General features: G+C 37.4%; 1 protein-coding gene across 2 annotated transcripts; it reads right to left on the bottom strand.

The window, feature by feature from the left end:
* Positions 1–3,748: 3,748 nt before the first annotated feature.
* Positions 3,749–14,242, bottom strand: cd80/86 (cluster of Differentiation 80/86). Of its 2 annotated transcripts, none has more exons than XM_016677392.1 (8): positions 14,160–14,242; positions 11,065–11,090; positions 9,707–9,774; positions 8,434–8,745; positions 7,688–7,975; positions 5,391–5,525; positions 5,240–5,264; positions 3,749–5,033 (listed from the first exon to the last, which is right to left on the bottom strand). In XM_016677392.1, the coding sequence occupies exons 1-8, from the start codon at positions 14,160–14,162 to the stop codon at positions 5,000–5,002; spliced, it is 891 nt and encodes a 296-aa protein (XP_016532878.1). In that variant the 5' UTR covers positions 14,163–14,242; the 3' UTR covers positions 3,749–4,999. The 2 variants fall into 2 exon arrangements, with proteins under 2 accessions (XP_016532878.1, XP_007564161.1); XM_007564099.2 differs by having other exon boundaries at positions 5,403–5,525.
* Positions 14,243–14,506: the final 264 nt, after the last annotated feature.

Below are 14,506 nucleotides of genomic sequence, written 5' to 3'. Positions count from 1 at the left end.
ATGTGTGCAAACCGAAAGGTCAAATCTTAAGCAGTTCTAAAAATATTCAAAGGAGATGAGATTCTTGTCCATGTCTGCTCACATTTCGCTCATCTACACATGCACGTCCAGCTTTACATACTGGGTCGCAGCCAGGTTTAAAAGACCCTGACCACTGGCATCTTTGGTGTATCTCTATGACAGCGAGGTGTTAATAGTTTAAACGGGCTCTGAGCCAAGTAACATCCCTCTCCCTCACTCTTGCGAAATGGTTCAAGTTCTTTCAGGCCTCTGCTAATGGCTGGTGGGTCAGGAAAGCCAAGACCACACATTTACATCAGCAGTCTTTTCATTGTTTGACCATGTTTGGGTGTCTGGTCACATAGCCAGCACAGGATTTTAGCAGTTTCAAAAACCGAACTGACCTTCTGCGCAAAAACGGCAAATTCTTCTCAAGAAAAGTAAATGAATTTTAGGAATCTGATTTGGAAATATCTCCACATTTGATGCACTGTTAACTCCCAAGCATAAATCTTTCTTTATCTCCTCCGTTTCCCCCCCCTCCCCCCTTCCCAACATTTTTCTGCTATTTTTCCCTATCTTGTGTGGGAGGCCAGGGGGTCAGAAAGCAGCGAGGTGATAAATGCTTCCAGGTCACCTCTCCTGTCTCTGGGGGTCAGGCAGAGGGTTTCAGCAGTGACAGCAACAACATAATCATTCAGTTGCAGAAGCAGCAGAGCTGAGCCCTGTTGACCTGCCCGGTCCCTCTCTGTCTCCGCTCCATCAGCCTCATTCTGTTTCCCTAAAACGGCATTCGCAAAAAAAAAAAAAAAAACATCTGCTGTTATCTAAACAAAGGGACTGCGTGTTCTAGCACAGTTCAGACATCTAGAGTGGAACAGAATCTCCTGTCATGTTGAGACATACAGTACATGCAGTAGTTTGTTTATGTGTTGTGAGACTACTGTTCACACCTGCAACTTGACCAAAAAGTTATAGATGCTCTCCCTACTGCTCTTTTGTTACGTATAAAACTCTTGTTTCATTTGCACTGTGTTGAAATTGGTGACGTGAATACTAACTAATATACGATTCGTGAAACTGGACTGAATTGAATCTTATTAGTAGGTATTTGTCAGAGTTTGAAAGATGAGCAAATGTTAGGAATGAATAAGAAATGTGTGAATTAAAATAACATCTCTCAGTCATGTCAGTGGGCTCACCTTATTCTTGTGCTTGGTTAAACTTTTCGTACATTCATTGTGTAGCTTAGCAAATATTAGAGCCCAGTCGTCCTCAAGCGGATCAGCTCCAACTGTGAATTGATGCTTTGTGCTCCAGCTCCCTGCGCTAAAACTAATCTAGTTGACTTTCATAACTAGTGTAATCTGATTATAAATGCCACACCGAACAGTGTGGCAAAGATCACAAACGTCTTGCTGAGCGGTACCTACGGGACTCCTGCTCAGACTGGAAACATTTTCTCGATGAAGCAGGAGATTATACACCGTGCTACGTCACTGGAAAACACTGAAGTCCGCCAGGATTAATGCTAATTATTGCAATTCTGACTACAGTTTGACTGCTTATAAAATATGTGGGGCCTGTATCTGCAAGTTGATTACCTGGTGTAATGAGTCTGTGTGTTTTTTTTTTCGGGAAAGGGGTTTTTTTTTTTTTTGTCCTTCTTTTCCCTCTTGTAGCCCCAAAGTGTGGTTCAACACTTTGGAGATTAGCAGTTTAGACTTCCTCACAATAGCTCCGTGTCACATTGAACTTAAAGTGGCTCATTTCCTTTTTCAGTTCCTCAAATTGACTAATGTTTATATTTCAACCAACTCTGACATGTGGTGTGTTTCTCCTGCAGTCACCGCAAAGGAAGGTCCTCCCTGGTTTGTTTGGGTTAGACAGCAGAGGAATGAAAGAGGAGGGAGAACGCAAGGAGGTGAGGGTATGGTGACGGGAGCTGAGAGGAGAATAGAGTGCGTGTTAGACAGCTTGGACAATACACTCTGAATATAAAAAGGGGAATAGCAAAAGGCCTGGGGGGAGGAGGGGTGGAGAATTGGAGAAAAGAAAAGAGAAAGGGTGGAAACAGGGGAAAAAATATAGGAGCAGATGCGGGGGAGGGAAAGATAATTGACGGAAAGCTTAAAAGTGACTTGCGATGAAGCAGGAGGATATTCAGAAGGGAATGGGTGAGTCTATGCAAAGGAAAGGATGGGAAAGATAAGGGGCAGTGGGAGTGAAAAACAAGGAGGAGGAGGGCAGGGACCCTGGGGTTAAATTCCTGAAGTGCAACCAACCTGGTACTGCTCTGCTGCCCAAATGTAAACACGGGACAGAGACGTGGACTGACAGCCTGTCACAATGGCTAATGAGAGAAATTCAAACACGCAACCGAGTTCCAAAGGAACAACATGTGTAAGAACACATTATGCAAACAGGACAATGACAAAGGAAAAGAGGTCATTGATATGATGACTGTCCTTAACTTCTTGTTTCCTTCTTCTCCAGTCTCTTTCCTGTACTCATGTGCTTTTCTTTCTTTCCTACCGTAACTCTATGACATTAAGACCAGACATTATGAACTATGCAAAACTCTTGGTGTTGTGATGATAAACTTTGAGTTTGTAGTTTCAACCCTCTGAAGATTACTGTCAGTTTTGTCCCTAAATGCTAAGGGGACCAAACTGCAAAGGTATTTTGTACACTACCTTTGTAAAATATTTCCACAGTTCATTCCAACCTTCTGCTAAAGAAGCGTTCAATCGGTTTTCTGTGGCTCTTTTGCCACATCTAGTGGCTATTGCACGTCATTGCAGCTTATGAGGGCTTGACCTTCTAAGTCAGAGATGACACCAAACAAAGTTCTCTTTATTTAGCCATTTGATGTGCATGAGTGAAGATTAATCCTGCTTGTGTTTCCTGTCTGCTTTTTTGACGTCTGACTGTGTTTCTGTTCTGAAATAATCAAGATTCTTCAAGACGTCTGTAGCCTATATTTTTTAGACAATGCTAAAAAAAATTGCAGAGCTGCACTTTTTTTTTTTTAGCATTGTCCTGCCTTTAGCTTCGTCTATCTCTATCTCATTTCCCTTTCCCTGCCAGACGAAAGCATTACGTAGTGCGACAACCGCAGTGTTTCGGAGTAGGCGTTTAGGGTAATTTTCTATGTTTGGTTTCGTCTATCCATAGCATTTTACATCCAGACCACGAGCTTAACTTTAGTATCATCTGATCAGAGCACCTTCTTCTGCATGTTTGCGGTGGAAGAAGGCACAGTTGTGTGAGTGTGTGCGCGTGTGTATGTCTGTGATCTTTCAAAAATGGCTTCTCTTTAGTCAATCTTCCAAAAATGGGAAGATTAGCAGATTATGTGCTGGATAAGTTCACCACTTTCAATAAGTTTGCCACTTTTTCATCCCTAACAATTTTAAGGTTAACATAACTGCTTGTTCTGTTTACACATCCAGCTGAGCTGTAAATCTCTGCAGCTCTTCCAAGGTCAGCACAGGCCATTTGCCTGCTTCTCTGACTGTTACTCTCCTTGTCCAGCCAGTCAAACTGGACAGACAGTGATGTCATGGCAAATTTGTGGAACACTTTTCACATTTTCATATGATAGATTGAGCGGTGGACAATTAAATCTGGAAATTGTTTAATGACCCAACCCTAGTTTAAAACTGCTCCCCCCCTCCACCCCCCCAAGTCTTTCTGCTGCGTTCCTCGGTCATGATGCTTTTGGTTCACTGAAAGGCTGACCGTATAATATGACACATTTCACATTTTTATTTGCTTTCTAACCATGTAATATGTTCATTATGCTTCACAGTTATGCTCTAAATCATCTAGTTAGGTTACATAAGATCACAGATTATTTATTTTTTTTATTGTGGCACCACAGTAACCTCTTTAGTGTCAGAACAGTGTGCACAGTTTTTCTCTCAAAATTCAAAATGATTTAAATACAGACATCTGCAGACAAGGTACAACATTTGTTTCCCCAGCATTATTAAAATTTAAATACAGAGTTTATTTGTTTTCTTACAAATGTCGATACAAAAAAAATCTCATATTAAAAAACAAACAAAAAAAAAAACAACAAAAAAAAACAGAAGTGTCCCTGAAGAGAACTGTGATGCAAATTTTAGGGAAATGAAAGCAGCTTTTTGAAGCTGTCTGGTAACTCAGAGCAAAGGGGAAAACCAGACAGCTCCTCTCCCCTAACTGCGTAAACAGAGTAAACATTACATTGTACATCATAAAAAAGAGAGACACAATAACTTAAATATCTCATGATAGTCCAACATGGTTACTTTCTTTTACATAAAAACGGGAAGACGCGATAATCTCAAAGTTTACTTAAAAAGAAAAAAAAGTTCTCATTCTATAAATATTGCACTTTACTGGAACTGATACCATGACGTCAAAGTGCACATAACTGTGCACACAAAATACTGACATCAAGCCGTGAACAGTTCCTTCAGTCTACTAGTCTTGCTGGTACAAACACAACCTTTTTATAAATAAAAAAATTTTTTTTTTTTTTTTCCTTTTTGTAGAATGATTTATAATATTATAAAATATCCACTGAAGAGTACTGAGACATCAGCACATTCAAAACCAGATCTGCAAGTGTGAATGTAGAGCAGTCATTCCAGCAAAGCTCAGTGCAACAGAGGAGACTTCATGAGGTTCAGTTTTACTTCTCGTCTTTGGTAGAGGTTCCCATTCGACGTTCTTTTGCATTGTGCGCTCAGATCACAATGAACCACGCCCCATCGGAAATGTCATTTCTTTGGAAAGTTAACCACTTTTGTTTGATGACGCACAATTTCACCAGTTAAATGTAAATACTTCCTTCTGCTGAGATGCCCTACTGTCACTCCCTGATGAGTCAAAGGCTCGGTGGGCATTCGTGCACCGGCTTTAGGTCACATGTGCGTTTGACTGACAAATAGCTTAGGTCCTGTATTCCAGGATGTTTGAGCTGCAGTTCAAATGTTCTTGTAGATATTCATGATCCCATTGGCTGTAGAACTATGACCTCCCTGGATGGTAGAAAATACAACAGAAAGAAAAGGAGGGAAACAAACAAACATTAGTAAACAATGTGAGTGAGTCTCCATCCTGGCTGGTAGACATGTCATGTTGCAAATAATGCCATAAGCTTTTTTGTCATCAGTATGTCTACTTTGGTACAATCGTTTTATATGACTAAATAATTGTGGGGGTATTCAAATAAACCAATACTCACTCAACAATGTTTTGTTCTACTGACCCTAGGAAGAAAAAAACAAAACAGTAGAACAGGCAATGAGTTTCCTTTTTTTGTTTTGATATTATAATGGATCAAAGAGGAATATGTGCAAATATGTGTCAAACTTTCAAAATTTCATGAGAAATACCTTTGTCAGTACCTGTTCTGTTCTTCAACCACCAAAACAAAAGCGGGCCAAACAAAAAAACCGAACAAATAACAGTCGCAGCTATCACAGCAGAACTGAAGTTGTAAGGTGGATCAGGAGGGAACTTAGAAGAACCTTCAGAAAAAAACAAACAACAACAAAACAACAAATATTAGAGTCTGAAATGTGTTCTGAAAAGTCATCTTTAAGTGCAAGTCTGGAACTTTTGTATTTCTGTTTTTTTTTTGTTTTTTTTGGCCAACTAGTCAGCTTCCATAAAAAAGAGAAAAACATTCCAAGTGTGGGTTTTTTTTTTATGTAAAATATGTCCTGGTTCAAAACCCAAGTGTCATTACAAAATAATGGGAACACACATTGTAATCTCAGCTGAGGAAGTCGGTGCTCAAAAGCTTCGTTAGTGCTTGTATGCTTTTCTACAAAACATGGTGCTTAGAGGAGAGTAAAAATGATGTAATAAAGGATGAGTAAATTGTTGGGGTTCACTGTGGTGTATTTCTACAGCTACTGGTCAGATACACTTTTATATTCACTACTGGTTTTGTCAACACTGAACAGCAGATTCAGTTCTCTGAAAAACGCAACTGAAACTGTCCATATTCAACTACAACAAGAAGATCCTTTAGGGGAGAATGTTTTATTGACAGATATCCTAGCTAATCGTTCATATCTGTTTTTTAAAGATGAAGGCATATCTTCCCCAAGGTTCGTGATCTGAGAGATCAAAAAAAAAACAAAAAAAAACGAATCAGCAGTTTAAACTCAACCAAACTTTAATAAAATGCAAAAAGATATCTTAAGAGATCAGACAGAAAAAATCCATACAGAGATTCAGTCAGATCTGGTATACATTCTGATTACTCGCAATTATATAGATTTAAGCTGCAAACAAACAGTTTTTCTGGAACATTCCTGCTCCGCCTGCTCGCACAACTAATGATTTTAGATACTTTTTTAACTGTTTCGGTTTTATGAGTCATACTTCCTAATTATGAGTTATTTCAGAGATTTTGCAGCTTTAGGCGCAGAACCTGGAACCGCATTATCTCTGATTCGGTCGAGCTGACCAGCGCAGGAATGTGTGCACATAATCCAGGAAAACAGCAGAGCCGTAGCATTATATTATTATAGCAGATCAGTTATTCAATTTTAGCTTGAATATCTGCTGACCAACATATTGCAATAAAAGAGTAAGTGTAGTCCCATATCGTAATAAAAGACAAGATGCAATCCCATGCTATACAATTTATATCTAAAACTTAAGTATATTAATGCATTTATTGTAGCTATCCAGCATGTTAGACACGTAATATTTTTAGCTCTTTTAAGTTCCTTCCAAACTTCAATGGTTTCACACTTTGTCATGAGACACTCGAATGAGTAAAAGTATTTCTTTGAGATTTTATGATTGAGCAACAAAAAGCAATGTATAATCTTGAAGCTCAAATAATAAAAAAAAAAGCATCACTTAGACAAATAAACACAATAATATACCGAGTAAATAGAGTAATCATTTGAATTCATTACCCTCAAGTCAACACTTTGTATCATCACCTTTCACTGCATTTACAGCTGGAAGGCTCTTTTAGGTTTGTCTCTAACAACTTATCTTGAGTCTTATTTGTACAAAACAGCTCAAACTCAGTCAGCTTGTTTGATGGGTGTGTGTGAACACCAATTTTTGCATCTATCAGGAAACTGATTATTGGATTTTTGGCTGGGATTTACAGTCAGATTTTTGGCTAACCCATTCAATCATATGATTATATTTGATCTAAACAATTTCACTGTATCCACTTTAAGAGTTTTCATCTTGTTTGAGGGTGAACCTCCATCTCGTCATTTGTTCCTATGGGATGTCCTGAGTTAGGCTCATTCTCATAGCGGCTGATTGTTGTTTTTCATACTCTTACGTAAGCAGTTTTGCCTTGGTAGGTTTGCATTTGCGCCACACATTTAATGGGGAAATATGCCTGCTTTTAGTTTTTGCCTTGAAAGCTGAAATATTCTGTGTCGCATCTATTTAGAATTATCCAACATGAATCTGTGCAAAGAGGGTTTGACTGCTGAGACAGTCAAACGACCTCCTCTCAGTCCAAAAGTGGACACTTTCCCAGTAAGATTAGGCAAAAAAACTCCGACACATATCCCATAAAAAGTAAATAAATGTACAGAGGAATTTTCATCGGTTACTCACTTCCTAAAACTTGCCGAGTGACTAAAAGTGGAAGGCAGGGTACAGAAAATAACTCACGGTCCTGTTTCAAATGAGGACTTACATGCTGAGACGATCTCTGAGGTGAACGTGTCCACGGAGCAGGACACCTTCACTTCACCAACAGAGCAGTTAAAATTCGCAGTGCTGGAGATGCTAACCAACTCGTCTCTGGAAGGACTTTCATCGTTACGGAGAACCCTCCACATATCCCTGTTGTCGTTTCCAAGAACATTCCACTCCATCCGTTTTCCTGATAACCCATTATGTGAGTGGCATGTCACATTACAGTCCGATGGGACGCCGCTTTCTTCTCTACATCTGACTGAGGTTTCAGGCTTACTGAAGAGAGCTGCAAGAACGACAGATGATGAAAACGTGAGGTTGTCAAACAAATTAAACTACAGCTTTTGTTTTATTATAATCATCAATATACATTAATTACGAGGGTGAAATGTCACAAAATCAAAAATTGGAAGCAGTGGTTTATGTTTTTATGTGAAACGTTTCACAGTTTGCATTCAAAGAAAAAAAAATAAAAGAAGAGAAAATGAAAGGAAAAGAAAACAAAAGGAAGTCCTCTTTAAAACAGGCAATTCTCATTTCTCACTTAAAAACACATTCCCTATTCCTCAAAACGTCCCTGCATCTTTCTAAAGAGTAGACGGTAAAATAAAGGCTCAAACATTGCTTCTGTAGATAACAGTTCACCTCCAACTTTTGGTTTGATAGATTCCAGATTCATCCCCCACCATCAAAGAATGAAACATAATTACATGAGACAGACATCAATGTTAAAAACTTGCCTACCTGTGACATTAAGATAAAGCTGGACCTCGTAGAGATTGCCACTTGCAGCATTTTTGTACCTATAAAAACATTGGTATTCCCCACTGTCAGATAGGTTTAGTCTGTAGATGTGCATCATTGTGTGGTTTTGATCCATTTCTGTGTTTGGAAGTTGAGTTGGAAGAGGTTTTGAATGATATCCATTAAGGAAAACGGACTTTCCATCAACAACTTTTTGAAAGTACAGAAACTCCAGTTGCGATTCTTCTGCTACAGGGCAGTAGATGGTCACATTTCCTCCAACCAACCCATCATACACAATCGGAGAATTCCCTGAAAAATGACACAAACAAAAAAGGAAATTATTAAGCATTTTTTTTTCATAAAACGTCTGCATTGAAAATGATCAAAAAATGTTAAACAATAAAAAGCATTCTCTTGCGAGTAAGCCCTTCTTCATTAAGGTTTTGTGTGGGTGTGGGACATTTTGATAAAGTTTTGATGACTAAATTAGATTAATTTCAGTTACTCTTAAGATTTTTTGGGGGGGAAAATTCCTGTCCAGGCAGTGTCCTCAAAAAGGGTTTTACAAGCCAAAGCTTCCTGAATGGGAAATTGAGAGTGTTATGAGCTAACTGTGTGTCATTAGCTGCCATATATATTTTGCTTTTGAAAAAAAATTATGCTTGATTGAAAGAGCCATTTTGGATAAAAAACATAATGATTTTCTCTAAAGACAGTTAAGACATAGTACCTCAAGTGTGTTTGCAAAACCTGTTTATTTTTGAGACTTTGGTTTTAAATAAAACATTGAAGTCTAGCACACTAAACTCCTGCTTCTTCTTGACTAAATCAGATTAAACAAAAATGCAAATTGTTACCCACTGAAGATAGGATATTTACTCATTAACTCCATAGGACATCACTTCTGCACCTTGTCTTTACTTTCTGTTTTAATATTTTCCCTCTGTGCAAATCTTCATGCTGCAACTTGTCTATCAGTATTTTGCTGGCACACCTGAATTTCTCTACTGATGAAAAATAAAGGTTGCTTCTATTTTCCCTTATGAAATTCTTTAATCAAAACACAGTGACTGTGTCTAATTTGGTTTCCATTCGCATTTTTATTTTTGGAATAAACTATTCAACATATGAATGACCCTTTTTTTCAACAATTTTGGACAACTCTTTATTTATTGATTAGCATGTAGTGCGAGTCATTTTAAACTACCAAGCAACATGTTTCATTTAGATGTCCTGGATAAAAATCCTTGAGATTAACTGGAATACTCACCAGCATCAGCTGACCCGAGTCTGGTTATCACCACAGCTAGATGAAGCAGAAGAAGGAGCCTTTGTTCTCTAGATATATACAGAAAATAGAAAACATTGTAAACATCAAAAGGGTAATAAAAAGAGTCACAGCTATATTACACACAAAAATCCTCCCCGTTTTGCAAATGCAAATATGTACAAATAGAAGCAGTGAGTCACATTCTTCGAGGTTTCAGATTGTTTCACTAGAGGTAAAAATGCTCAGTCACAGTCGGTGAGGCATGAGAGAAAACATCGAAATGAGTAATGCATGAATATTTAAAATCACTGCATTCTCACCCTTGGGACATTTGGGGACTTTTAGTTGCATGTAATATTATGATTCAGTATCACAAATTCATTTAATAAGGTCTCCCATAAAAATAACTTTCAACGGCCTGTTTGAACAATCTATCAATATTTATATTAAAGTTGAGAGATATAACCCTTTTCCATAATGAAATGTCTTTTGTCTTATACCTTGGTAATAAAAAAAAGCTTTTTATTGGGCATTAGTTGGAGCTTAACCAGCTGATTTAACTTACTTTGGCTTTTCACGACTTCTAACAGCTTTTCTTTGTGTGTTCAGTTCTTATTCTCTTTATTATTCTCATTCGTTAACAACAATTAATTCTTGGACTTATTTGTATTGATGTCTATTTATTTGTTTATTATTTGGGTTATTATTACTAACAAATGGTGTGGATTTAATTTGAACAGATCAGGTGGAAATGTAATCTCGTACAAAATCTTTTTAAAATACTTTTTCCAATAACAAATGGAACAACATTTACAGCCTCCCTGCCAAAACACTAATCTATACCTGCACATATATTCTCTGTTCGATTCAAGTCAGGACTCTGGTTGACCCACTTCAACGTGTTCATAATGCTTCAAACCTGAAGACATGTGGTGAATTAAAAATGTGCTTTAAATCTGAAAACACCCGGGGTATAAATAATTTTGTGCTTGGTTAAAAAGTTAGACGAAGTCGGCACACTAGTGCTTAAAACACCTTAACAACAGGTAGCAGGCCACCAATCAGATGACATTATTAGATTTTAAGTAAACTAAAATTACTATAAAAAATATTGTAGTAATCAAAAAAATACTACTTTTTTATCACCTCAGCACATCTACAAGACTTAACTACATATTTTCACATGAACTGACATCATAGGGAAATTTTTATTTATACATTTGTAGTGGTTTTCTGGTCAGGTTTTACATCAAAAGTGTTACACCGGAGATCACATTATTTATGATCATTGAGCTGCTGTCTGTGGCCGAAATCACATAATCACAGTGATATATTGGTGGAATGTGAGGATGACTTACAGAAGAATGTGCCAAATCTTTGAAGCCTGTTGAAACAAAAACACAAGTTAGCATTGCAAGACGATGGATTATCTTCTGATTACAAGCACTTACACAAGCTAAATCAAGTTATAAACAAACAGGTTGTGTTTGTCTATGAGCTTTTACAAATTGACTTGAAGTAATAAAAGAGTAAATATTGGGATTTTTTGCAGGTACATCTATAAAGTGTTTAATTACACTAGACAGTAACACAAAATTGTACATAAAAAAAACACAATTTATCTGAAATGTATGACTTATCCCTGCTGGGATAAATCATACATTTGGGGAATTCTGGGATTTTTTTATTTTTTTATTTTTTGTCTTAGTTGAACTTAAGCCAGCATGTCTTCTGCAAACAAACACCCACAGGGAAGTCCCTGAAGTACAGACAGAGTGTGTTTGAAAGTGCAAAGCCAGTATTACTGGAAATACTTAAATTGTAGACAAGGTACCTTCAATGACTCTATTTAATATTTTCACACCAAATTGCCTATTTTTGCATCTTGCTTCTCTGAAGCAGAAAGAGTGATTTGATTGAGCCACTGGTTACTTAATAAACTCTCAGCAGAGCTGGAATGTAAAAACGGTGAAGAGGAAATTAAAATTTTCACCACCATTTTCCTGGCAGACACTTTAGCTCAGGAAATTCCCAAGCAGAAAATTACCTCCCATTTATTTAGGGTTTAGATTATGAAAGCTCGAAGCAGGACGAATCAAGATAAAGTTGAAATCAGTTGCTGCCTGTGACATCTATTTGAGAACAGATCTTTGTCTAACCACTCTGCTCTAAATGCTTCAAACAGCTGCTACACCCCAGGATAACAATGGAAAGATAAGCTCCTCGCCTGCTAGGCAGAAACCAAGATAAGAGGGAATTCCCAGGTGGTTGATAATTACTCGGTGGTTAGCATACAGTAAGTTTAGTAGTGGTATAATTGATACTAACTGAAATGTGATAGCAATCTTTATAGCTATATATATGAACAACAGGTGATATTGTTTACATGATTTTACCAAGGTAGATGTCTAATTTAATCAAACTGAATTCCAATACACTGTATCTAGGTCAGCCTGGCTATCGTCAACACTTTGGTTTCTAATTCAAATTGCATCAGTGAGCTGTTGCCTTTGTGCTCTCAGTTTCCGATTACACTCTATGTAGGGTTTGGTTACTGATTCACACAACAAAACAATCTTTTTACATGGGTTTCATGTCTAGAGCAAACAGTTTGTTTCAGAGGTTGGTTTCATTTTGTTGTGGTTAGAAAAAAATACCTGGTGCATTACTTGGCATTGCCTAGAGATGTTCTCAGTAAAGCCATGTGAGACTTGTGGCTTACGGCATGTAGCATATGTCATATCCGTAAAGGAGTGACAACTTGAAAAGGGAAAATGAAACACTGAAATACCTAAGATGTGATGGCCTTTGCAATAACGCACCTGTTACATTTCTTTTACTTAAAGGAGGTCTAAGTATGCATGTTTTAACATGCAAAACAAACTATTGGGAGACTTCTTTAACCTAAATGCTTACTGGTAATTTAGTTAGGAAATTTCAACCGAGCATTGTTTCAAAAATCAAAGCAGTTTATACAGTTACAATAAAAAAATGACTTGCAACATATTCCAGACGTTCTCATTCTGAACTACACAACTTGATCAGACTTCTTTATCAAGGGGTGAAATAAGATGTAGGCTGTGGTCAGATTTATCCAACAAAATAATCCTAATCATACAAGAAATTTCTCTGATGTTGAGAGCTGTAATTGCAATTGGATATTGCTTTCCTTTGTCAGTGGGACTTTGTGTCATAATGGGAAGACACTGAATGAGTGATGGAGGAGATGAGAGAGTTCCTCTCATGCAGAGGGTACAACAAAGTTTGTAGTGAACCAATTATTTTGCTACTTTCAGAATTATTATGCTTAATTACGATACAAAAAAACAAAAAAAAGATCGTTTTTCAACCGGACAGTAGCCAGTTCATTTATTTTGTATTGGAAAACTAACTGGGTATGCTGAGTAGTTTAACTCTGAAAAGTTAAACCTATTATTAAACTCACATAATAGTTTAATAACTATTAAACTAATAGTTTAATATTATACAAAATACAAGGAAACTTGTGTGTAACTATTAAACCATGCTTAATACCATGCTATAGTTAGTACAGTATGCATACATCATACTGTATGCATACAGTACATCCAGTACATCATACTATGTACTGTATAAGCCATTATTACTGTATAATCGTGATTTTAAAGTTGCAACATCTGACAGTAGCAATATAAGATCATAGATAGTGATCCCTAGTAAAGATTAGGGCTCATTAATCTGCCACGTAACAGAATATGTTTATGACTTCTGCTTTTTCTCATTACAAAGTGATGACATCATAATGAAACTCTGTGGGAATTTCCACATGGCGCAGGACGTCACGTTGTTGAACACAAGTTTTCAGGATTGACCCTGAAACTATCGACCAATGCCACTCAACTAATTCAGTTTAGTCAACAAAGGTTTCATGTATCCTTAAGAGGCAGTCACGCATTACTAGACAAATGCAACTGGGTGCTGAGTAGTCTAACTCTGTAAAGTTAAACCTATTATTTAGTGGTTAAAAATAAGAAAATCTACAGGAATAGCCCAGTAGTTTGTTCTCTCATGTTGAGGAAAAAAAAGCTTGATTAACCACCAACACACACGAATACACATAACGGAAGAGATAATAAGACACCTTTTTTTTCTTTTCCCATGTGGGTTCATATTAGTGCAAATCATTCAAGCACAGAAAATCAGTCAACCAAAAAACCTGCACTTTAGATGGAAGTAGGAGACTGAAGCAGAGGCAAAAAATACATTTTTAACAGACTCGATAAAAACAGCACTGCTGAAAGCTAAGCTCTATATCTCGAACTGCTGCCAGTTTGGCATGACGTATTTGTTTTCAAAGAACTTTATGTTACTGACACGGAAGGAAGTGATAGTCCTTATCACTAAACAACACGCTTTGTGAGATTCAAAATTAATAAAAGCTGCTCTCATTTCAGAGGAGAGAAGATAGACTTACCATGATTTTGTCTCGTCTTGCTGGCTGGCCGCGTACTGTCTGTGCGAAGTTATGCCTCTTCCTTTTCTAAGCATGAGGAAGGGCGGGGCCACAACCTGAGTTTGTTTCCGTTTTGTTGCTATAGTAACACCGTGCACCCGTTGGAAAGGCGCGATCTCGGGAAGGTTCAGAGTCCTGATTTAGTTAGACATGCGACGATGAATCAGTTTCTCTAGAATAAATTAGTTATATTTTGAAAAATAAATAGTGTCTATTGGAATAAAGTATGTCTCATGTATCTGCTTCACTTGCAACAAAGTTCATTGAAGCGGAAAAGGTAGTTGAATTAACTTTTTATCAGACTGTGC

Source organism: Poecilia formosa, unplaced genomic scaffold, assembly GCF_000485575.1.
Source record: "Poecilia formosa unplaced genomic scaffold, Poecilia_formosa-5.1.2 Scaffold155, whole genome shotgun sequence".
NCBI lineage: Eukaryota > Metazoa > Chordata > Actinopteri > Cyprinodontiformes > Poeciliidae > Poecilia > Poecilia formosa.
Note: the sequence above shows the minus strand (reverse complement) of the source record. Positions and strands in the feature narration are given on the sequence as shown.

Coding starts and splice junctions, on each gene's coding strand:
- cd80/86 (XM_016677392.1), bottom strand. Junction 7,976..8,433: donor GCTTTATCTTAATGTCACAG/GTAGGCAAGTTT, acceptor TCGTTCTTGCAG/CTCTCTTCAGTAAGCCTGAA. Junction 5,034..5,239: donor GTAGAACAAAACATTGTTGA/GTGAGTATTGGT, acceptor TCTACCATCCAG/GGAGGTCATAGTTCTACAGC.